At 60.5% G+C, this 24,689-nt stretch overlaps 1 protein-coding gene and 1 long non-coding RNA gene across 2 annotated transcripts in view; both read left to right on the top strand.

Annotated features, from left to right (window-relative positions):
• Positions 1-14,173, top strand: part of gek (serine/threonine-protein kinase gek) — a gene marked incomplete at its 3' end in the record, with an annotated part of 42,675 nt that extends 28,502 nt beyond the window's left edge. Inside the window, exons 12-29 of the mRNA XM_037217333.1 lie at positions 110-251; positions 710-859; positions 1,301-1,425; positions 1,856-1,961; positions 2,253-2,401; positions 3,221-3,327; positions 4,756-4,925; positions 5,135-5,275; positions 5,591-5,696; positions 6,020-6,179; positions 6,506-6,632; positions 9,214-9,493; positions 9,884-10,032; positions 10,387-10,482; positions 11,275-11,525; positions 11,758-11,864; positions 12,430-12,718; positions 13,954-14,173. Of these exons, the coding sequence (XP_037073228.1) occupies positions 110-251; positions 710-859; positions 1,301-1,425; positions 1,856-1,961; positions 2,253-2,401; positions 3,221-3,327; positions 4,756-4,925; positions 5,135-5,275; positions 5,591-5,696; positions 6,020-6,179; positions 6,506-6,632; positions 9,214-9,493; positions 9,884-10,032; positions 10,387-10,482; positions 11,275-11,525; positions 11,758-11,864; positions 12,430-12,718; positions 13,954-14,173 (2,875 nt within the window). The remainder of the gene's footprint in view (positions 1-109; positions 252-709; positions 860-1,300; positions 1,426-1,855; positions 1,962-2,252; positions 2,402-3,220; positions 3,328-4,755; positions 4,926-5,134; positions 5,276-5,590; positions 5,697-6,019; positions 6,180-6,505; positions 6,633-9,213; positions 9,494-9,883; positions 10,033-10,386; positions 10,483-11,274; positions 11,526-11,757; positions 11,865-12,429; positions 12,719-13,953) is intronic.
• A 209-nt stretch (positions 14,174-14,382) lies between these two features.
• LOC119093110 (uncharacterized) lies at positions 14,383-15,678 on the top strand. The gene is made up of 2 exons (XR_005093599.1): positions 14,383-14,509; positions 14,983-15,678. It is a non-coding gene; the product is annotated as an uncharacterized LOC119093110 (long non-coding RNA).
• Positions 15,679-24,689: the final 9,011 nt, after the last annotated feature.

Here is a 24,689-nt window from a genome sequence, read left to right as displayed (position 1 = left end):
GCCGTATTGATGTAGTGGGGTGACCGCGGTGCGCTGGGGAGTCGCCCTGCCGAATACCAGCGTCGCCACGCGATGGCGCGTGTCTGGACTTCACCGCCGTCTCCCGCAGGCTGAAGGCGGAGCTGGAGCGAGCGGAGCTGGAGTCGCGCGAGTCGGCCCACCAGCAGCAGAGCCGCTTCGCCAAGGAGATGGCCGCGCTCAGCGAGCAGCTGACGGACGTGCGCACTGAGCGAGACTCGCTGCGTCAGGAGGTGAGCGGCAGCGCCGGCCGGGCCACCGTCGCTGCCCGGCGGCGGCGGGCTCGGGGCAGGGCCGGGTCTGGCCGACCCGGCAGTGGCCACCGCTGTGCTGGCAGCAGGCCGTGTGTGGCAAAGGTTGGATTGGGACATGCCTGTTAGAATTTGGTCTAGCAGTGTCAGCCGCTGGCTGTGGGCGGCTTCGGGTGTCTGTTTCAGTTATGAGGCCGCACTGCCTGATCGGTGAGGTCAGGGCCGTGGCAAAGGCGGGCGCGCAGCGATCGGGCGTAACTGACTCGCACCTCCGGGCCAGGCGCAGTGTGTGTCACATTGGCGCCCGTGTGCCTCGATTTCTGCGTGCGTTTGGTCTTCGTGCGCTGCCCTCGCGGTCCGTGTCTGCGCCGCCGCTGGGCCTGCCCGTGCCGAGTCATACCAGCCGGGTGTCAAATTCAGGCGGCACACGGCTGTTGCAGATGTGCGCGCTGAAGGAGCGCCAGGAGCAGGTGCGCCACGAGGCGCTCAGCGACACGGACGAGGCGCTGGCCGACCTCAAGCGTCGACACGACCACGAGAAGCTCATCCTGCAGGACGAGAACCAGAAGCTCATCACCGACATCGACCGGGTACGGCCGACGCTGCAGCGGCTCGCCTGTCCTCGTCTCGGCCCGTCAGCAACCCTGTCGGGGTTTGGGCGTGGCCCGGCCGAGTGTTTTTGCATTTCTATAAGAACTAACTTCAGAGCTGGTTTAGTGTTTGGGGCGGACTGATGGTTGAGCCCCGTATCCTGCTTTGGTCCCCGAACCCAGCGTGTCTCGCGCGTCAGTGCCGATGCCGTCATGAGGCCTACCTGGCGTCTTCGGATGTCCGGGCCGCTGCCCGCCCGTCTGACGGCGTCCGTGCCGATGCCCGTCTATCTGACGACGCTCGTTGCCGTTGTTCGTCCGTTTGACGGCGCCCGTGCTGCTGCCCGCCCGTCTGACGGCGCCCGTGCCGATGTCCGTGTGTCTGACGACGCTCGTGCCGCTGCCCGTCCGTCTGACGGCGCCCGTGCCGCTGCCCGGCAGCTGTCGGAGACGCTAGCACGCCTGCAGACCGAGAAGCGACAGCGCGAGGACGAGTACGAGGAGCTGCGCGCCAAGAAGGAGTCCGTGGCCCAGTGGGAGGCGCAGATCTCCGAGATGATCTCCTTGTGAGTGGTGCTGGCCGCGGCGTGGCGGGACGTGCGCTGCCCCCTCCTCCGTCCCTTTCGGCCGAGAATCACCAGGCGTGGGTGTCTGACTGTACCTGTTGACTTCCTGCGGGCGTATCCCTGTCGCCAGTTCTCAGAAGTGGTCTAGATTGTGGGGTGCAAGGTGGGGTGGAGTCATTCACTGTGACACTGGTCTTCATCTGCTGTAACTGTGATTCCTGCAGCTGCGTGCATTTTCTCGCTTTGTCCTGAAAGACTGCTTCATGTTTTTAATCGTTACAAGTTGTTGTCTTTCAAGTAATCTCATGAAATATTATGCAGTACCTGAGGTGCCAGGCGGAGATGGGACAACTTGCGGCCTGCCTCGGGCGTTTTTGTCGCCGTGCCCACGCCGCCGGCCCCTGACACGGTGCGCTCCCGCCGCCGGCAGTGTCAGCCAGGAGAAGGACGCGCGCAGCTACCTGCAGGCGCTGGCCTCCAAGATGACCGAGGAGCTGGAGGTGCTCAAGCTGTCGGGCGTCTCGACGCCGGCCGCCGTACGTACACCTGGGGCGGCGGCCGCGGCGACAGCGCTCGCCCGTCACGCGGCGTCGGCTGGCCGTGGTGGCGCGGGGTTTGTGACTGCTAGAGGTGCGGCCTGAGCAGTTACGTCCACGTGGAACCCAGTGACGACCATGGACATCACTGAATGTTTCTTCTCGCGCTCCTTAGCTGTCGGGAGCTGCTGTTCACCTGGCCTCTGCTTGCACTTGCGTGTTCTTGTGTCCTGTTCCAGCAGCGTTGTTGTTTGGAACGTGTCACGTGCAAACCTCCGCTCTGTCCGTCAGGAGAAGAACTGGCGCAACCGGCGGTCGCAGAAGCTGGACAAGATGGAGCTGCTGACCCTGCAGTCGTCGCTGCAGTCGGAGATCCAGGCCAAGCAGTCTATATCGGGGGAGCTGAGCCAGTGTCGCGCCGAGCTCATCGCAGCGCAAAAGTGAGCGGTCGACCGCGGCCGCGAGCCGGCGCCCGCCCGCCGCTGCGCCGACGAACGACGGGGGTTCCCGCGGGAACAGCGCCGTCCACCTGCCACCCTGTGGCGGGGCGTGTCAAACGCCAACTTTGAGGGCGGATGGGAAAGATACGACTGTAAAGGTCACCACTGGTTGGTATGGTGGGGTGGGGGTGGGGGAGCAACTGCGTAGAAGCGGTGCTGACTTTGCATGTATCTTGGGGGGCACACTCCTTGATAGCCTTTTACCATCTGTGCCAACAAACCACTTGGACGCGTATATGTGTGCGAGTTGGGAGGGGAAGAGGAGGGTTATGTCCACCACAGTGGCAGCCAGACGAATGGGAAGCAGAGCTGCAGGCCTTCTCCACGCCTGTGCGCCCCACGCTCCGCGCCTGCTCCGTGTGATACGCGTGCCATTTTACACGGCGTTTGTGTGTGACGTGATGTGACCTATCCGACTGTAGTGGGCGGCATCGGGCGTGCGCGGCCGCGCCCTGTGTACCAAATGTGACGTGAGCGTGCGGTGTTCGGCCGCAGGGGCCGTTCGGCCCGTGTGGTTCTGCAGTGCTGTGCCGTGTGTCGTGCGGCCGCAGGGGTCGTTCGGCCCTTGTGACACGTGTCGTGCCGTGCCGTGCCGTGTGTCGTGCGGCCGCAGGGCCCGTTCGGCCCTTGTGACACGTGCCGTGCCGTGCCGTGCCGTGCTGTGCCGTGCCGTGCCGTGCCGTGCCGTGCCGTACCGTGTGCCGTGCGGCCGCGGGGCCCGTTCGGTCCGTCTGACGCGTGCCGTACCGTGCCGCGCAGGGCGGTGGGCGAGTACAAGCAGAGTGTGGACCAGCTGGCCCTGGAGAACCGGCGCAAGGACGACCAGCTGCGCGACCTGCAGCAGCGGCTGACCGCCGGCGACGGATGTAAGCGGCCGCCGCCCGGACCTCACGCTCTCACTCGCCCCCCGCTGCTCTCTCTCCAACTCTTGGCGCTCTCTCTGTCTCTGAAGCTCAGCTCCTCTCTTCGGGCTCTGTCGCGTCTGGCTCCCCGACACGGGAGAGCCGTCTGCACCTGGTTCACCAGTTTTTATTAGTTATTTTTGGGGCGGCGACTGCTCTGCCTGAAGGCTTCCCTGCCGGCTTCCAACGCCAGAACAGTAACCGGAGCGGGAAGCGGGCGAAGATGTAAAATTGGATAGGAAAGTGTGGCTCTTATTTTGACATTCTGTTCGTGTATCTTTATGCACACCGTTTCAAAAGCATTGATGTTTATTTATTTCGTTTCAAACGGCCAGTGTGAGCCACGCGCTCATTTAGCTACTCATTTCATTGATGCAATCGGCCAGTGTATATAATTGATTCGTATTCCGTCTGCATTCGTTTTGCGTTTGCTTTTTGCCTTCGCGCCGCTCATATCAGTATCAACTTGCGCTTAGTATGCTTCACAAAGCCATCGTTCTGATGTGCGGGGGTGCCTTGGGTGCGTGTTGCGCGGGTGTGGACGTGGCGCCGCCGGTACGGGCGGCAGGGGGCCGGCATGTCCGCCCCGGCCGCCGTCTGACGCGCCGCTCCTCTGCGGCAGACGGGGTGCCCGTCTTTCTCGGGGTCACCTCATGTCTGTGGGGCCTGCTTGTTCTTCTGGTAAAAATCTATTTCTGACGACGCACGCAGCGGGGACGGCGCGGCGTCCCGGGCCGCAGCTCGCCGCCGCCACCTACCGGGGTAACGTAGCTCGGCCCCGCTTCCGCCTGCCCGCCTGCCTGTCCGCCTGTCTTCTGTCGGTCCGTCGGGCGCCCGCCCCGCCCCGCCCCGCCCTGTGGTGTGCTGTCGCACTGGCCGCCGCCCGCCACGCCCTGTCCGTAGCGCCGCCCGCTGACGCTGGATGGCAGCACTGTGCCCGCACCTCGTCGGCACCGGACGCAGTGGCCGGCTTTGCCGTGGAGTTTGTGTGCGTGCGTGCGTGTGCGTGTGCTGTATTTTTGGGTAGTGGTCGGCACTGTAGTGGGCACGGCGTCGCCGGCACCGGCGCGCCGTAGACACCAGACCGGGCCAGCGCGGCGGCCCCGCCCTCGTGCGCGCCCCGGCTCGAGTCGCCCGGGGACGCGCGTGCCGTGCCGCCCTGTGCCGCCCGGCTCTGAGCTGCCGCTGTCCGTGAATCGCTATGGTCCAGTCCTGCCACCGCCGCCGCTCGCTCGCCGCGCTCAGACGTCCGTCCGACCGCGCTCGGAGCGGCGCCCGAACCCCGGGCGTGCGGCTCGCGCTGGAGCCGTCCGCTCAGGTCCCGCTGCGGGGCCGTGTCCGCCGCGTGTCCGGCCGTGTCCGGCGTGTGACGCAGTGTCCCCGTGTCCGCAGTCCTGGACCGGCCGCCGTCGCAGATGTCGTTTCTAGATCAGTTCCTGAAGGAGCCGCCGCTGCGCCGGTCGGCCGGCGCCGGCGGCAGCGGCAGCGTCGAGAGCGAGGAGGCCGACGTCGAGGACAACCGAGTGCCCAGCATCGCTTCCTCAAAGTCCGAATACAGCATGGTGAGTGGCCCGTGGAGCTCCCGGAGCCTCTCCCTCGCAGTGGTGGCGGTGACGTAGCTCCGCGCCTTGTGCTTTGTCGTCTGAAGAGGCCGGCGCTCGATGTCCTCGGCGCGGTCCTGGCCGCCGGAACGGTGCGCCGGTGGTTTTGTCCGCGCGTGACGCCGTGTGTCCTGGGTACGGGGCGTGACGCTGTGCCGGCCGGCCGACAGGACCAGAGCCCGGCGCACGAGCCGCGCCCTGCGGCCGGCGGCCAGGCGCAACCGCAGCTGGCGCCCAAATACAAGTTCCATCAGTTCCGCGTGCGCACGTTCAGCTCGCCGCTCAAGTGTAACCACTGCACCAGTCTGATGGTGAGTCGGTCCCGCCTGCGGTCCGGAGGTGCGTTGCCCGCAGCCTTTCGGAGGTGTAAGGGCTCTGCCGTAACGAGCAGATGTTCACTGGATGGGTGACAGGATTTCCTCACTGCCTGCCCTGGGCGGCGCGAGACTAAGACGCTTCGTGGTTTGGCTCACTTAAAAGGGCTGGAATGCTGAGCCGGATTGATTGCCGCAGTAATGGAGTCACAGTGTCGTCCGTGCGTCCCACTCCGCAACCCGTGTGCTGCTGCGGGCTGTTGACCGCCGGCGGTATGGCCGTGTGACGGAGCTTCCGCCCGCCGCCGTCAGGTGGGTCTGACGCGCCAGGGCGTGGTGTGCGAGGTGTGCGGCTTCTTCTGCCACATCGGCTGCAAGGAGAAGGTGCCCGCCATCTGCCCGGTGCCGGCCGACCAGAGTGAGTGCCGACCGAGCCGTCGCGCGCCTCGAGCGCTCCCGCCCGGGAGGCGGCGATTTCGGACCGCGGCTTGTGGCGGCTCCGACCTTCTCAGCCTCTCCCGAGTCCGCCACGGCCCTGAGCGTGACGTCTTAGCTGTATAGCACCTCCGTTGTTTTTTTTTTCTGGAGCGGCTGCTGGACCGCTTTGGAGTTGATTGGCTCGCGTTCTGTGCTAAACCACGTCCGCCCGTTAACTGGCTTTTTGCGTGCGTGTGTGTGCTCAGTGTCGGTGTGGTGCTACTGCTGATCGCAGCTAACACACTGACGCCTGTGATTTTTCAGCCAAACGGCCCTTGGGCATTGACCCCACCCGGGGCATAGGTACCGCCTACGAGGGCTATGTCAAGGTGCCCAAGCCAGGAGGAGTCAAGAAGGGCTGGATGAGGCAGTTTGTGGTAGTCTGTGACTTCAAACTGTTCCTCTACGACATCTCGCCAGATAAGTGAGTAAATCAGGCTGCGCGCGCGTGCCACTCCGTCGTATTGCACTGGCCGCCTCTGATTAGAATCGCTCTGACTACTGGATAATGTGCATGCGTAAGCACGATTAAATGTATTGCACAAGCCACTGCTTGGCTGTCTTCAGTGCTTCGCCTTTGAAAACTGCAGGTGTCTGGAAATCGCAGCTTCAGCTGTATTAAGGTGTACGGGTGCTCTGATCCCGACAAGCAGTGTTGGTGTCATGTGCTGCGGGCGAGAGCGGCGCCTCGGAGGCGGCGGCGCCCCACGCCCACCAGCGTCTGACTGGCTCCGGTCCGGCCATTCCCAGGAACGCGCTGCCCAGCGTGTTCGTCTCCCAGGTGCTGGACATGCGGGACGAAAACTTCGAGGTCACGCCCGTCAAGGACAACGATGTGATCCACGCCAACAAACGCGACCTGGCCTGCATATTCCGGGTCAGTCGCCGGTGCGGCGTGGTCTCCTGGCGCCGCCCGCCGGCTGCTGAGCGCTCGCTACCCACCGGGCCTCTGGCGCGCCACCTGGGCCCGGATGGGTCACTGGTGCCGCTTGGCGGCTACTGGGGGCCCACTACTCACGGGCCTCTGGCGCGCCACCTGGGCCCGGATGGGTCACTGGTGCCGCTTGGCGGCTACTGGGGGCCCGCTACTCACGGGCCTCTGACGCGCCACCTGGGCCGGGATGGGTCACTGGTGCCGCCCGCCGGCTACTGAGGGCTCGCTACTCACGGGCCTCTGACGCGCCACCTGGGTCCGGATGGGTCACTGGTGCCGCCCGTCGGCTGCTGGGGGCCCACTACTCACGGGCCTCTGACGCGCCGTCTGGATCCGGATGTGTCACTGGCGCCTCCGTGTTTTGCTAAGTGCATTTGCGTGTATTGTGTCATGCTGAGTAAATGAGCTGGGGGCGCGGTGTGACTGCTTTAGGAGGCCGGAATGTTAAACGTGGTGGCCGAGTATCAAAAATGTGCCTGCAAGACTGTGCTGGATGAGTTCACTACCAGTTAGCGACAGCTACCCTCCCCAAGGAATTTTAATGATGTTTCTTCTCGCCAACACAAACACTCGTCTGACCCGTTGGATGCACTGTGGTCGGTGGCTCCGCGAATGGTCCGGCTCCAGCTGTGAACACAGGCCCGGCCCGCTACGTCACCGAACGACCTCCGCTCGGGTACACCCGGCGGCGGTCCGGCCGTCACGTACTGGCACCGTCTCCCCGCCAGATCACCTCCTTGACGAACCCACCGGGCCTGACAATGACACCATCTCCCCGCCAGATGACCGGGCCTGACACTGACACCGTCTCCCCGCCAGATCACCTCCCTGACGAACCCACCGGGCCTGACAATGACACCATCTCCCCGCCAGATGACCTCCCTGACGAACCCACCGGGCCTGACAATGACACCATCTCCCCGCCAGATCACCTCCCTGACGAACCCACCGGGCCTGACAATGACACCATCTCCCCCGCCAGATCACCTCCCTGACGAACCCACCGGGCCTGACAATGACACCATCTCCCCCGCCAGATCACCTCCCTGACGAACCCACCGCGCCTGACAGTGACACCGTCTCTCCGCCAGATCACCTCCCTGACGAACCCACCGCGCCTGACAGTGACACCGTCTCTCCGCCAGATCACCTCCCTGACGAACCCACCGCGCCTGACAGTGACACCATCTCCCCGCCAGATCACCTCCCTGACGAACCCACCGCGCCTGACAGTGACACCGTCTCTCCGCCAGATCACCTCCCTGACGAACCCACCGCGCCTGACAGTGACACCGTCTCTCCACCAGATCACCTCCCTGACGAACCCACCGCGCCTGACAGTGACACCGTCTCTCCACCAGATCACCTCCCTGACGAACCCACCGCGCCTGACAGTGACACCGTCTCTCCACCAGATCACCTCCCTGACGAACCCACCGCGCCTGACAGTGACACCATCTCCCCGCCAGATCACCGGGCCTGGCACTGACACCGCCTCCCCGCCAGATCACCTCCCTGACGAATCCACCGGGCCTGACACTGACACCGTCTCCCCGCCAGATCACCACCTCCCTGATGGACCCACCGGGCCTGACGCTGACACCGTCTCCCCGCCAGATCACCTCCCTGACGAACCCACCGCGCCTGACAGTGACACCGTCTCTCCGCCAGATCACCTCCCTGACGAACCCACCGCGCCTGACAGTGACACCATCTCCCCGCCAGATCACCTCCCTGACGAACCCACCGCGCCTGACAGTGACACCGTCTCTCCGCCAGATCACCTCCCTGACGAACCCACCGCGCCTGACAGTGACACCGTCTCTCCACCAGATCACCTCCCTGACGAACCCACCGCGCCTGACAGTGACACCATCTCCCCGCCAGATCACCGGGCCTGGCACTGACACCGCCTCCCCCGCCAGATCACCTCCCTGACGAATCCACCGGGCCTGACACTGACACCGTCTCCCCGCCAGATCACCTCCCTGACGAACCCACCAGGCCTGACAATGACACCGTCTCCCCGCCAGATCACCACCCTGACGAATCCACCGGGCCTGACACCGACACCGTCTCCCCGCCAGATCACCTTCCTGACGAACCCACCGGGCCTGACAGTGACACCATCTCCCCCGCCAGATCACCTCCCTGACGAACCCACCGCGCTTGACACTGACACCGTCTCCCCGCCAGATCACCTCCCTGACGAACCCACCGGGCCTGACAGTGACACCATCTCCCCCGCCAGATCACCTCCCTGACGAACCCACCGCGCCTGACACTGACGCCGTCTCCCCGCCAGATCACCTCCCTGACGAATCCACCTGGCCTGACAATGACACCATCTCCTCGCCAGATCACCTCCCTGACGAACCCACCAGGCCTGACAATGACACAGTCTCCTCGCCAGATCACCTCCCTGATGAATCCACCGGGCCTGACGCTGACACCGTCTCCCCGCCAGATCACCACCTCCCTGATGGACCCACCGGGCCTGACAATGACACCGTCTCCCCGCCAGATCACCACCTCCCTGATGGACCCACCGGGCTTGCGCAACCATACGCTGATGCTGGCCGACACGGAGACGGAGAAGACCAAGTGGGTGGTGGCGCTGAACGAGCTTCACCGGATCCTGAGGCGTAACAAGCTGCCGGACCGGGCGGTGTACCGAGCGCGGCAGCTGCTGGACCCTGCGCTGACGCTGATCAAGTCGGCCATGTCGGCGGCCGTCATCGACCCCGACCGGCTGGTGGTCGGCACCGATGAGGCGCTCTACTGCGTCGACCTCGACAGGGAGGGTCAGTCTGCCGCGCGGCCGCCGCCCCCTCCCCCCCCCCCCCCCACACACACACCGAGAGCGAGGGAGCATCGTGACGCTGTCGGCAGGGTAGGGATGTGGGTGTGGTTTGGGCGGCAGGTGGCTGCTTTGGTTTTGGATAGACCTCAACCTACAGTTGCGTAGAAACCAAACGATGTGTACCCTTGTTAACCCAAAGAATGTTAGCCTTTCATATGCATATGATGAGAAAGCGAGGAATGTAGCATGTTTGGTGTGGGCTGTTGTGTTTTTCCCTGTTCCGAACTGAAGGCCGCCCGACTCGTGCTGTTGCCGCCTGAGGGTAGTCCTCTCCCGGCCCTGTACGGAGTCCGTGCTGACCGCTGTTGTCTCCGTGCCTGCCGTTGCGCAGAGATCGCTCGCGTGGGCGACGGCAAGAAGATCTGGCAGCTGGAGTACCTGTCGGACGAGCAGCTGATGGTGGTGCTGGCCGGCAAGCAGCGCCAGCTCCGGCTGGTGCCCGTCCGCGCCTTGGACGCCGACGACGTGGAGTGGACCAAGGTGCGTGCCGCTGTCGCCGGCCGCTGACTCACCAGCTGACGCGCGGCGGCCAACCGGCAGCGCGCCGCCGTGCCGGGCTGGCTGCGTCATTACCAAGTCGGATATGTTTGTGATGAGGTGTGGAGGGGCCCAAGGCGTGCTCCCGGCCGGCTCCTGTGGCGAGCGAGGTGATCCGGCTTCCGAAACGGCGCCGGAGCAGCTGGTCGACTGCCCCCTGCAGTCTTGGGAACGGTAGAAATCGAGCGCATAGTAACACTACCGGACCGCTTCTACGCCCCGTCACCACCGATGGATAAAGACCGCTGCGCTTGCGGCTTTGTGGGCTGGTCTCTAGGCTTCGGTCGTCGTTGGCAGGTTTCCGACACCAAAGGCTGCATCACGTTCGCCACCGGCCTGCTGAAGCAGGGTCCGCAGCCGTCCTACTGCCTGTGCGTGGCTGTGAAGCGACAGGTGAGTGGGTTCAGATCGGCTCCTCCGCCCGGCCTCCGTCCTACTGCCTGTGCGTGGCTGCGAAGCGACAGGTGAGTGGGCTCAGATCGGCTCCTCCGCCCGGCCTCCGTCCTACTGCCTTTGCGTGGCTGCGAAGCGACAGGTGAGTGGGCTCAGATCGGCTCCTCCGCCCGGCCTCCGTCCTACTGCCTTTGCGTGGCTGCGAAGCGACAGGTGAGTGGGCTCAGATCGGCTCCTCCGCCCGGCCTCCGTCCTACTGCCTCTGCGTAGCTGCGAAGCGACAGGTGAGTGGGCTCAGATCGGCTCCTCCGCCCGGCCTCCGTCCTACTGCCTGTGCGTGGCTTCGAAGCGACAGGTGAGTGGGCTCAGATCGGCTCCTCCGCCCGGCCTCCGTCCTACTGCCTCTGCGTGGCTGTGAAGCGACAGGTGAGTGGGCTTAGGTCGGTCCCTCCACCCGGCCTCCGTCGTGCTGACTCGCTCCGATGCCCTGCGCTTCCTTGCTCAGCAGTTCCGATGATGTCGTTGACGTTGGAGCTCTATTGTGAATGTGTACTTGAGCTGATGGAAACAAGCGATGCCAAATAAGCACCGTGCGGTGGCTGTGCATTATGAACTGAACCGGGCTGCGCGCGACGGTTAAAAGCAGCGGTTTGCAACCCTGAGTGGATGTGAACCGCTGTCGTGACGTTACGTGCCGTGACGACCCGTCTGGCGGTCGGCACGCTCCTGGCGCGTCCTCGTCAGCCCCCGTCTCCATGGCTTCTCTGACCGGGCCGCCTGCCGCCGGCGCAGGTGATCATCTACGAGATCAACCGGAACAAGGGCCGGCACCGGCGCGTGCGCGAGATCCTGCTGCCGGCGCAGCCTCAGTGTGTGGACGTGCTGGCCGAGGGCCGGCTGGCGGTGGGCTTCCCGTCCGGCTTCACCATCTACAGCCTGACGGGCGACCAGCACCCGCAGTCGCTGGTGCACCCGGACGGCCAGACGCTCGACTTCCTCGCCCACAACCCCGTGGACGCGCTCTGCTGCATCCAGCTGCCCAGGTACGCCGCAGGCCGGCGCAGGCGCCCGCCCGGCCGCGATCGCACACGTGCATCGCGACGGAGCGGGAGAGCGAGGCTGACGAACGCTGTTTCGCGTTCGTCCGGTCATTTTCCCCTTTCGTTTATGGTGTGTTGTATCGTATGGTATGTTGTATTGTATATTGTTTATCGGTATATTGTATATGAAGTGTTGTATTGTAATGGCATGGTGACGCGCGCTCTCCGCCGCCAGGGGAGAGTACCTGCTCGTGTTCTCCAGTCTGGCCGTGTACGTCGGCATGGACGGCCGCAAGTCGCGCGAGCGCGAGATCCTCTTCCCCGCCATTCCGGTCGCCGTTGGTACGTACAGTGTGGCCGTGCCGTGGCGCGCGTGTCCAGCGTGAGACGGTTGCGGTGCTGACGCCGCGTGTCGGCGGTGTCTGTTGCGGCCACGGTGCGGCTGCGTAGTGGGTGTGTGGGTCAGTTAACGTCCAGTCGTCTGGCCGTGACGGAGGTGTGCAGAGCAGCAGTGAGTGTGGTAATGCTCGTGAAAGTCTGGAGCCGGTTGGTCCCCTGCGCTGACGGGATGAAGTGATTGGCGCCAGCATGGCGAACTAGGTCAGCTCTAACGCTGGTCAGCGTGGTTACGTCCTGTCGTTGAGATGTAGCGCTATGCTTTCAGCAGTTTGTCATGCAGTGTTCTATATTCCGAAATGTATGATGTTGCTACCGTCTGCCCTTGCTTCCGTCGTTAGTGTGCGTGGGAGTGCGTACGTGTGCAATGCAACCCTTTTCGCTGTAGAGTAGCATCGTCTGCTGTAGCAGTGACTCACGGTGTCTCTCCGTAGTGAGCGTCTCGGTGTGTGCTCCGCGCCTCCCGGCTCTACGTGTGTGTGTGACGCCGTGTGTGCGCCCGCCCCGACAGCGCACAGCGACGGCCAGCTCCTAGTCTACAGCGAGACGCAGGTGGACGTGTTCGAGGCCGGCTCTGGCGACTGGGTGCAGACGCTGAACCTGCGGCGGACGCGGCCGCTGGCGCGCCACGGCCTGCTCAGCCTGGCCACCGTCTCCGACCTGCCGCACGTCGTCTACCTGAGCCACATCCACCGCCACCCGCAGCTGGTCAACGTCGAGCCGAGCGGGCCGGGCCGGCCGGCCGGCCGCGCCGCGCGCCGCCGCTTCTCGGTCCGGGAGCACGCCCGCACATCGCGCGCGTGAGTGACGCGCCGCGCCGCGCCGCGACGGCGGGCGCTAGCGATGCGCCAGGCCGATCTGGAGCGCTGTTTGGCTGTTCGTAGTCCGGGGCCGCGCTGTCCCGTCCGGTGGCCTGGCGTCGTAGGTGACTGGCGCGCTGGTGCGCGTACGTCATTTGGCGCTGGATGGTCCAGGACATGATAAGGAGCATCTGGCCACGCACTGGGGCCGAAGGGGCAGTGCCACCTTGCAGGCAGAAACTAACTTAAGTTACTTGGCGAGTTGGTCATGCCCGATCTAGACTGGAACATCACCTCCACATCAGTCCTGATTCGCTCATGGATCATGTACACGGATGTTTCGACGAAATGGGAAACAATGACGGAATGACAAGGTTTGCGATAAGGTGTGCTTGTGTTATACCCATCCGCGACCTGGGTATTTCTAAGCCGATATCCAAAACCAATGCGGCGCATCATGGCGCGGCATGCGCTCCGGTACGGGACGGTGGCCTCGCCTGCCGCCAGCAGCACCGAAGCCGCGCCACCACTCTGGTGGCGAACCTCCCGGACCGCTCGAACCCATTAGCTGGACGCCGAAATATTTTTTGCTGCCCTACTAGAAGCGAGGTGGTGCTGTTGCAGCTTTGACCAGCGTTTGTCGCTTGGAATTTAAGACAGGTGACCTTGCATACGGTATTCTTCGGGTAGTCTAACTTGTAGTGGCACACAAAGTGGCAGCTACCAAGGCACACTTAGTACATAGCATGTTTTCGTAGTGTCCAAAGGTGGCACTTTCCCTTCGATGTAGCGCTGTGCCCTTGTCTGTCTGAGTGCGGAGTGGTCTGTGAAGGGCGATAGGTATCTGTGGGGCCGCTGCCAGTGGAGTCCCGTGACGACATGCACTTACGGTCCACTTCTCACGGGAAACTCTCCAGACTACTGTGAGGCTTGCGGATGCACTCGCCAGGTTATCCGGAAAGACAATTTGTGCGGTACCGCTCCGCGAGGATGTTACGGAAGCTGCTCTGCGGAACGCATTTCACCGTTGTGGCGCCGGGCATTCATAACGCGCTCCCGCAATCAAAATCTTTGGCATTTTGGTCGTTTCGTGGCTTTGTGACCATTGTGAAATGGTGCTCGCAGTATAACACTGGCATGAAGCGATTGCCCTTCCCTTGGCGGTATCGTCCGGGGCCGTGATAGTGATGCGCTCAGTCGCTGCGCCACGCTGACTGCGGCCCACCCGTTTACAGCAGCGCCCACTCGGACCGAGACCGTCGCAGCAAGATGATCTCGCTGCCATCCAACTTCAACCACGTGTCGCACATGGGGCCCGGCGACGGCATCCAGATCCAGCGTCTGATGGATCTGCCCACCACGCTGGAGACGGCCGACCAGGCTCCCCCGGCCGCCGCCGCCGCCGCCGCCGCCGCCGCGGCTGTCGCCCAGCCGCAGGGCATCCAGAGGGTGCGCAGCATGTTCCAGCCGGCGGCTTCGGGCGGCGGCAGCGGCGGCGGCACACGCGGCCGCGGCTCCGAGCCGCCGCGCCGCTCCGTCAGCCACACGCCCGGCCACCCGCCGCCGCCGCTCATCCAGCACCCGGCGCACCTGCACCAGCCGCAGTCGGCCGGGCCGCAGATCTACCAGAACGTGCAGAACGGGCGGCGGCCGGCGCCGCAGGTGCCGCCGCCGGCGCCGCCGGCCGCCGCCGGGCCGGGCCGCGTGCGCTCGCCGGACGCGGCCAGCAGCGGCAGCGGCTCGCTGGCCGACCAGGTGCTGATGTCCGTGCAGCGCCACGACCGGGTCCAGGTGAGCGCGACGTGTGGCTAGCGGCCGGGTCCAGGTGACAGCCGTACGCGGAGAGCGACCGGGCCCAGGTACCAGACCCAGGTGACAGTGGCGCGTGGCGAGCGACCGGAGACAGGTGAGAGCGGCGCGTGGCTAGCGACCGGGCCCAAGTGAGAGTGGTACGTGGCAAACGACCGGGCCCAGGTGGGGGCGGCGCGTGGCAAGCGACTGGGCCCAGGTGAGAGCGGCGCATGGTGAGTCGCAGACGCTGGCCGGCTCGGCAGCTGGCCACTGGTGGCTTGATGGCTGCAGCTCACGTTTTGCTGCACTATCTTTGACAATGAATCGACAGAAATGCAGTCAAGTCGCTCTTTCTGTTGTGACTGTAGTTTTTCATCTCGTGAACATTCAGCGTGCACGCGTAATGCGACGGATATTCATCAACTAGTGCGTGCCGTCCTCCGCACGGTGACTAACGCGACGCGGTGTTGCAGGAGGGCCTGGACGACAGTCCCCGCCACAGCATCGCCTCCAACAACTCCAGCAACCTGAGCTCGCCGCCCAGCCCGGGCCGCGACCGCGGCTCCTCCAGCTATGAGAGCTAGAGCGCCGGCCGCCGCCCCGCGCGCCGCCGCCCACTGCAATATACCGTACTCGGATGGCACGGTTAGTCGTTTGTACAATCCGATAGGCAAGTAGTGGGGCCGCGACGGCCGGGGCGCCCGGCCGCCGCGCTCACGTGCTTCGTCCGGACGCCAGTCGCGCCGGCTGCCCCTCTCGGTCGGGCTTCAGTCCTCCAGATGTACCTCCCGGCCGGCCCAGGCGGCCCGAGCGCCCGCCCGCCCGCCCACCCGCCCTCTCGCTGCGCCTGGATGTGATTTACCATGTACGGTGGACGAACTGCTCGCGTTACGTATCAAACTGTGTATATACGCCTCGGTATCTAGCATTATTGGAAATAATATAGGTATTTATTATGTATGGTTTTCAAATTTTAGTTGCACATCGATATTTTCTACTTAATTTATATGCCTCGTTTTTGGACGCGGTGAGTGCGTGTGTTTCCCAGTGCCCGTATTCTTCTGTGCATGTGAGCGAATGAGTGTTCGCCGAAAGTGCTGTTTGATAGACAATAAAGCATGAAATGGATGTGTCGAGAGTTGCAATGTAAATACAGAATGCGCGAACAATAGGCTTTTCCTCGTCATGGATTTAAACGTTTGGAAAGCTGACGCGCCTCTTGGAGTAGCCCGATGCACAGAGGCACACGGCGACGTGGGCGACGGCCCACGCAAAATTATACGAAAATATGGGGGTGTTCCGGATGTAGGAAAGGAAGTGTGCTGGAACGAAAGTGCGGTCGTTTATAGCGATATGTTGCGGGTCCCTGTCCCCCGCTACGGAAAACAACGCGCGCGAAATAATTCAGACGCAATCCACACACAGGCGCGAACGAAGACGAACGGACCATGACAGGCCTTTTTATCTCGTATGGCTTGGCTCTTGGCTTGGCTATGGCTCGTTTGTGCCGAGTGTCACGCATTACCATACCGCGGCCGACCTTCCATAGGGTGCCGGTAGTGCAATGGCTGAGCTACGCATATGGGAAGCCAGAGGTGCAGGGCCCCATTCGGGTAACTACCCCTCCTGCCGGAACGGGATGCGAAAGACGCCACATCGCCTCAGCAGACGAATTCGTCGCATAGCCCTGGTGACGACATCATTCGCTTCACTCGCGCGCAACCGGACTGGCGCGAGACCTGGCGCGGAATGGCCTTACGGCGCACTGTCGCGGAGCCTCGGCACCATCGGGCGGCACGCGCCAATGCGTGAGCCGGCCCTGCGGGCGCCGTCCACTATGACTCTGACGCTGACCAGAGGAACATCGTACCTATTGTAAGAAGCCTGAATATGTATGTTACTTGAAAACCATGGCAAGAACAGACTCACAGGCTCCTATCAATCTACCGCATTGATTAAGACTAGCAACATTACAAGCTCAGCATAGGCTTGGAGGATGGGCATCATGCTATTTTTGAAAATGGGTATTTATTAGTTAACCATACATACATTTGTAATGTATCAGAATATGCAGCAAACAGACTGAACACCACACAATATCATGGTGGTGCTTTGCCTATGAAAAGAACTTCAAGCAGAGGTTATGCAGGGTACTTGTTTCCATAATGCCAGGGGGCTCATATACAACTCACATTATGTGATGTTGCCAAAACCAGCCCACAAACAGTTTCCAACTGATGAAGGTTGGATGCAACATGAAACACCATTACAAAAGCATCTAAGGCTAGACAACAGCAAGCAGATGCCAAGGCTTAAACACTTTCTGTTCCTTTTGCCCCATATACATGTTATGCCATGATCTCTGGCATCTGGGTACATATTTTCTCTTTTTCTCATACTTCTGTCCCACAGACACATTTCCATCATGCTCTGTCATGCAGATACACTGACCTACACACTGGACTTCCCAAATATATTGTGGCTGGTAATTTACAGTTTAATTAGATCACCTGTGAAGCTCCATGCAGCTTTGAAAAAGTCTAGACCTTTCCTCATTACCCTCATCTGCCAGACTTGTCCATAATGACATTCAAATCCCATCACTCCCATTTTGTCTCAACTATTCATGGCCTAGGAAAGGAATGAGATGGGGTTAGTCAAGCCCACTGGAGATGGCCCCCCCCCCCCCCCCAAGAAGGGCAAAGGTGAGTAGCATACCTCATCTGTGCATAAAGAATAATCTCTGTTGACCTGGCTCAGCACTTAGGCACCAATTCATGAAATATTAAGCCACAATGCACAAATATATGGTTTGCAAACAATGCATGGTATAGCAGCAACATGGCTGTCACCTGAGCCTGGTACTGAAATCTCTCAAAGCACTGCAAGGTCATACTTAAATAATCTGTAAAATACATCCACTGTGTGTTGATACCTAGGTGGTATTGGTGCACCCAACTTACTGGACATGCACATGCAACTCAATGCAGGTAAGGTCATGCTTAATTGTGAAATTACCTTTGCATAGAAATCGGTTTGAAGCCAGTCTGCAAAAAAAACCACCCACAGCACCAGATGCCTACACAACATTGACTAGCTCAACAGCATGTTTGCATGTACCAAACTTGTGGCAGGCCAAATCATGCTGCCATTTCAGATCATAAAAAAATTTGAGCATGTTTGCCAGACATTAATTCTTAACATCACAATTCTTTGAAACAATAGCTCTATTATCAAGTAAGTCTTTGAAAAGTACTACTATTATGCCATATTTCTTTGGTAAATTATGCAATTTTCACAATCTGGGTTGGGGTGTTTTTGCTCGAAATAACCACACCATGCTAATGCCTTGGAACATTAGCTCCCTATGTGCCAAAATTGGTGGGAGCATCAACGCAGATCCACTTCCAGACCACAATGGTCATGGATAATGAGATTTTGCTTGACATGATAATTTTCCGATAATAATGAGATTCTAATCGCGTCTTATATTATTCATATTAACGTCATACGTTCCTCACACAATCTGCACAAATACCCAGCGCAAGTACGGGTAATCAAGTGTCCAACCAACAAACAAACACGCGCCGTTTTCGTTATATGTTCGCCGTGTTTGCCTATGACACTGCCCCCATATCATCCGTCTTTTTATGTTACCTACTAAACTAGTATAAAATTGGTATTATTGCATATTAATAAATTCATAAATATATATTTAACTTAACTGAATTGAGTCTTATTATGTTTTATGTTATAAACTAGTGTCTCAAGCTTAGTTTTCTATCGAAAAATGGGCGTTGTGAAACATTACAAATTTACCAGAAAGAAGCCAACGTATTGGCTAGTCTATATATCTGGAATCTGACACATTAATGAACGACAAAAGACATAGATATATTTTCAAAATATCTTGGACGAATGACTCTATGTTTTTGATGACAAAAATATTCCGGGCACCGTATACAAGGATCGTATAAACTAAGCCCGGCATTTCGTGAAGTTTATTGCTGCCATATCCTAGCAGAAACCAGTCGCAGCTCTTTCTGAGTCATCGAGCGGTCGCTCTCCTCGGTTTGTGTACTGTGTGCTGTGTAGCGCGGTCGGCGGTGGAGCGTTGGTGCTGTGCTATAATCTGAGTATCGGCACAGACGACAGGCATTTGAGGTGTCTAGCTTTCGTTTTTGGTAGAAATGGATTACGAGCGCATGGGCAATCCAACGGCGGCTATGGCCAACCCGAGAGAAGATGCGTCAGATGAAGAGAAGGCATCGGATGCAACCGTACGTAATATTGGATCTGGGGATGCACTGACGCCGGTGGAAGTTAAAGGGGACGGCCATAATGTTGAAGGGAAGGAAGGACATTCGGTGAACCTTTCGGACTTCGATCCTTTTGGCCGGAAGTCACCTGAGTTAGCATTGGCATCTGGACACCTGGCCACGGCACAGCAACAGGACAAGGGAGATGATCCATTTGGTGTACTTGAGCAGCGATCGCGCCGCCGACGCTCTGAAACCAGAAGAAAATGAACCTCATGCCCATTCAGGGCTGGAAGAAAAGAGCGCTTCTCAGTTCGTGAACGATGATCCCGCGCATGATCCAAGGTCCCATGATGAGCGCGCGCAGGAGGAAGGTCATATGTCATCGACACCACCTGATTCTTCTAGTCACGGATATCTGGAGGGCGATGCTGTCATTCCAGTAAGATCAGATTCACCAAAAGAATCCTTTTTTGAATCACCTAGAGAGATGGACACTGTCGCGAAGCAGCCTAGTGGTGTTGAAGTTTTTGAGCCAAGAAATGATTCCGATATTGATCCGAATCCTTACAGCTCCTTTAACGAACCTACCACGAAAGTGGATCCTTCCCCCTTCGACGTGTCCGCGCCATCGCATGCTCCTGTGGTGCCTGAACACACCAGTCATGCCTCGGACCCCTACAGACCTGACCCTGTCGCTCAGTACCAGGATTCAACAGCTGCTTTAAGCGATGCGAAAAAGGTCTCCTCGGACGAGTTGGAGCCGCCGCCTCTGACCCCTGAACCCCAGCCCTCCCCAGCTATCACTGCACACCAGGCGCTGCCTGCGTTCCCAGAGGCGGAAAGCCCCATCATTCTCGAACCCGCTACCAAACCTGACCCCGAATCCGACGAAGAGATCCTCGCCCCCATCAATCCCGACCCGTTCCAGGGCATCCCTCCGACCGAGAAGACGGAGCTGGGCGACTACCGCGCGCCGCGCATCCCTTCGCCGTCATCACTGGAGGCCGAGCCGCCCACGCCCGTGGAGCTCAAGAGTTCCGGCGGCCAGCGCGTGGACGAGCTGCCGCTGGAGTCGCTGCGTGACCGGGACGTGCAGGAGGCGCTGGCATCCGTCATTCCGCCGGCGCCGGACAAGCCGCTGCCGCCGACGCCGGGCGACGAGTCCGCGGCGCCGCCGCCGCCGGCTGGCCGGCTCGGCCTGGGCCGCCGTCTCACCGGTGAGTCGTCGCCACGCCACGTGCCGCTTCGCTGGCCCGGGTAATGTCCCGTCGCCGCCGCCTTTTTTGTCTGGTCGGCCGTCTGCGGCCTCGGCTCGCGGGGAGTCGGTGGCCTCCGCGGCCCGCGGCGATGGGGGCGGGGCGGGGTGCGAGCTGCCGGCGGGTTTCCCAGCTGCGGGGCTGGCGGGCGCGGTTGCTCGTTTTGATCAATACGGCGGCCGGGCCGGATTCACGGCGCCGCCGTCGCCACGGTCGCCGGCGCCGGCCGCCTCGTCACCGCCGGCACGCCCTGTGCCCGTCTGGGACGACAGGTGCTGCCCGACGCCGCCGACCGTGGCGGTGGTGACACGCGGCCGCGGCATGACCGCGCTTGGGCCGGGCATTCGGCATGCGAGTCGGGCGAGGCGCGGCTGCGGGCCCGCTGGGGCCCGGCCGCGGATCGGGCGGGGCGCCTCGTGTTGACCCAGCCGGCCGCCGAGTCCACAGTGTCACCACTGTGCTGCCGTGTCATTTGTTAATGAGTGTTTGCTCGTCTCCTGCGTCATCGTGTCCCATGACGTGTTTTGGCCGCCCCGGTACATAGGGTGTTAGCGAAATGAAAGGCACGGTAGGCATTGGGTAGCCCCGGAGCCAAAGCCGTCAGTCATTCTGGAACGTGGCTACCGGGCATTGCAAAGGCTGTGCTACCGCCATACTCGTATTTATTGCTTTTGTGTCAGTGGCAGCCACGGTGGCCCGCTGCGACGGCTGACGGCTCCCTCCGGTGAAAGCTCTGATCGGATGGCTGAGTCATCACTCACTGTCCGCACAAGCGCCGGTCCACGACTCGATACAGTATTAAGCCAGCTAGCCCGATCCCGGCTAGTGGTGTTGAAGGGAAGAGGTGTGTTTTAGGGAAAATGCGACATTTTATTTCACCTAATATCAGGAGCGATCGCTAGATCATCATTCACAATCATTTTATATCAGCATTGGTCTAGAATCGCACTTCGGAATGGTTTGGTTTGGTTTTGGATTTGAGCCCCCTTGGCCAGCAATAACTGCTTGAATGATATAGGATAAATGGGGGTGGCGCGTGATGGGGTGCATCTGGGAGATCTCCGCTTTCTTGACTTGCCCCGCGCAGGGACCTCTCGTCGGTGTATGTGGGCGCTCGGGCGGAGTCCTCGCCGAGAGGCGCGTAAAGCCCGCTCAGGGCTGATTCATGCAGCTCAGCCCGGTCCAACGAGGCGTTGCGAGGGTTTATAATGAGGCGGTGAATACTGAAAGGAGGGCGAATGTTCGGAATGTTAAAACAGACCACAAAATGTTCTGGTCATTTCGCTGTACGGAAGAACACCGTGTATCCCAAATAACCAGACGGTCAGGTAGGGATACTCGGATTGCCTTTGATGCCGGGTTGTTGCTCTCCTCTCCACCCTGTCCACACCTTCACCGGATATTTGTCCTGGTCGCTGTGAACGTCACCTCCATGAATATGGGTGCATCCGAAGCAATGCAGGATAGCAACATTCGACTGTAAGTGGCCCGCTTCTGGAATTATTCCCATTAATACTGGGACAAGAATTCGTATGGAAGCGGCGTTGTTGTCAACCACCAGATCATCATGGCAGCAGCAGTGGGCCATTCTGGCAGCGGACACCGCGTGTCCCGCTGAGGGCACCTTGGTCCGCCTCCATCTCAGTCGCCAATCTATTTATATCACTTGCAGCACTCCTGTGGCAAATGTGCACTAAACCGGCCAAGCAACCAGTCGAGATCAGCGTACTCGTGACAGCTGTTTGCTGCCCTTGCAACATGACCGGGGGATGGGGGAGGGGGATGGGGGGTAGCTGCAGCTGGCGTTACCAAATCGTGCCGGCGGTGCGGTGGCCCGCGACCCCCAGATCAACAGTCCCCGCCATCGACCCCAATTCTAAACAAAATCACTGTGCGAGTCGGTGCAATGGCTGCTGAAATTCTGACTCCAGGCTTCCTCGTGACCATAGCAACCGGCCAAGCCCAAATGAGCGGCTCCAAAGTACGAATGGTGGATCCGGGCAGTACGTGCTATCGCGTCACTCCGACAGTCCAGGCCACGAAGTCGGTTGGCGGGGGACAAGGGTCGGGCTTGTCCCGGAAACGCCTCAGCACAACCCTCTGGGCTTAGTGCCGGTGACATGGTGTGCGGTGTAGGCAGATACTCGATCAGTAATCGGAGCGGTAATCGGCTACATTTCGAGCTAACCCAACCTGTGTCGTCAGCAACAGGCAGTTACGTTTTAAACTAACCCAACTGGTGCCCGCGGGGATGGTCAGCTACACTCCAAACTAACTCGGCCAGTATCCGCGTCAACCGTCAGTCACGGCCGTATTATCACGGGTCATCAACCGTCAACGCCGCGGTGCCATTTTCGTGTGTGTTCGCCAGTCCGCTCGTCTGGCTCTGACTGCTGCTATACTGGTCAGCGGTGATACGCGCCGGCTCTGACCCAGCCGGGTCATCAGCGTCTGGGGACGCCGTAACGGCTCCAGCAGGTCCACTGACCCAGCCGGGTCATCAGCGTCTGGGGACGCCGTAACGGCTCCAGCAGGTCCATGTGTGTTCGCCAGTCCGTCTGGCTCTGACTGCTGCTATACTGGTCAGCGGTGATACGCGCCGGCTCTGACCCAGCCGGGTCATCAGCGTCTGGGGACGCTGTAACGGCTCCAGTAGGTCCACTGACCCAGCCGGGTCATCAGCGTCTGGGGACGCTGTAACGGCTCCAGTAGGTCCACTGACCCAGCCGGGTCATCAGCGTCTGGGGACGCTGTAACGGCTCCAGTAGGTCCATTGACCCAGCCGGGTCATCAGCGTCTGGGGATGCTGTAACGGCTCCAGCAGGTCCATGTGCGTCAGATGGCCTTAAGAGCTGTTAAGGCTGTAAGTGCGTGAGAGTGTTGTATGTATGTAAGTTCTGTGTGTGTGCTGTTAGAGCTGTGTGTGATGTGCAAAAGGCCACACGATATAAATATGTGGACCTCTGAAAGGGAGTGTTCCACATCTATATGGGGTTTTGAACTGAGATAGCCATCTTGACGACCTTTCGGTGCTGTTCACAATCCCACCCTTTATGAGACCTAAGCCCCTGTAGTTTGTGAGCTACACGCCCGCGAACTTGGGGAAAGGTATGTGGGGGAGGGTATTTCAAGGTCACCTTGGCATTCACGACGTCATAATAACGCCATCCAAATCCTACCATTCCATAAGCCACGCGGCGATGAAGGCCAAGAAAGATGTAATTTTTGAGGCGTTCATATCTGGCGTTCATGAGCGCGATTTCCAGACGTAACGGCCGTCAACTGGCTCCCACTGTTGTGCAAAGTACGGTGAGCAATCAAACCATGACGCATTGGGAACTATTAAACAGACAGAGAGTGCTTTCTGGAGCAGTCTTTTATATTTAAAAAGTATACCAATGATTATAAGTGAGCTTGTTTTATCATATCTGATGCTTACTGCATTGTTTTCAAACGTGAAGCATACCCTTTAAGATCAACCAGTATGCAAACCTTTACAAGTCCAGGTGTACCCGAACTCACTAGTGGGTTCGCGAGTCAGTTCATTTAGCTCTGTAAATCACCTCAGAAACGTATCTCCGCTGGAGTTGTCACATATCTAATACCACTCATATGTTTTCGAACTGCCGTTGGCACTGCGGCTCGGTTTGGAGCCGTAAAACTCTTGAGCAGTTTGGTACAATGTGGTTAGCGTTCACTTCAGCATAGCGTGATTTGGTTCGGAGCCAACGAAATGCAGTCGACTCCTATGCCTTGAGATGCCTTGAGAGCATAGCCCTGGAGATCTCTATCATTCCGCTCGCCAAGCATCAGCGGTGGGATCGCCGTCGGCCCATTCAAAACCCAGCACGATTTCTCAGCTTCGATCCACCGAGGTTTTTCCATCTCTGTATGAGTTGTGGGGACAGCTGGATTTCTTGTCGGCGGTTATAACGCCAAGCAGGCGCTTTGTGTGGTGTCAGCAAAGGGCGCACGCCATATTGTTGCGCGGCTTTGTCTTGCTGCGCCGCACCGCTGGCTGCGTCCCGTATCGACCGTCGGTCGCGCCCCGCCTCTCGTGACGCCTCCCGGAGGAATGTGTCACCTCAGACGGGACAGGGCGCGGGGGTCGGCGGGGTCGGCGGCCCAGCTGCAGGCCGGCCCTCTGAGCCGGTCACCGCGGCCGCCGCCAGCAGGCCGCGGCTCTCGGGCGGGTAGCCAGCGGCCGTCTGCGCCGTCCGCCCGGCCATACTCCCAAAAAATGGCCGCGCCCGGCGGCCGCGATCGATCGCGGCCGCCGGCTCGCCTGGGACAGGGCCGAGGTGTCGGCAGCCGCCACCTCACCGGCATCGTGTCTGGGGGGCTGGGGCGACCGGCCCCGTCGGACGCGCTCAGCGCTGTAGCCTCCCCAGAGCCCCGTCACACCTAGCCAAATTCACTTCACACGCCGGCTTTGTCACTTGCAGAGGTCTCGCCGGGCGTTTGGAGCCCAGAGTTGTCGGACTCGGGGGGGCTCCGGAGCTGTGCCCTGCTTACATTGTCAGGGGGCGCCGCTCCCGGCGGCACACCCTGACCCCGCCCGTCGCCGCTCAGCTGGATCAACAGGGGCGCCGCTCCCGGCGGTACACCCTGCCCCCCCCCCCCGCCGCTGCTCAGCTGGATCAGCAGGGGTCCCGGCAGCAC

This window comes from Pollicipes pollicipes, unplaced genomic scaffold (genome assembly GCF_011947565.3).
Source record: "Pollicipes pollicipes isolate AB1234 unplaced genomic scaffold, Ppol_2.1 Scaffold_4002;HRSCAF=4701_pilon_pilon_pilon, whole genome shotgun sequence".
NCBI lineage: Eukaryota > Metazoa > Arthropoda > Thecostraca > Pollicipedomorpha > Pollicipedidae > Pollicipes > Pollicipes pollicipes.
This window is presented reverse-complemented; position numbering and strand designations above follow the sequence as displayed.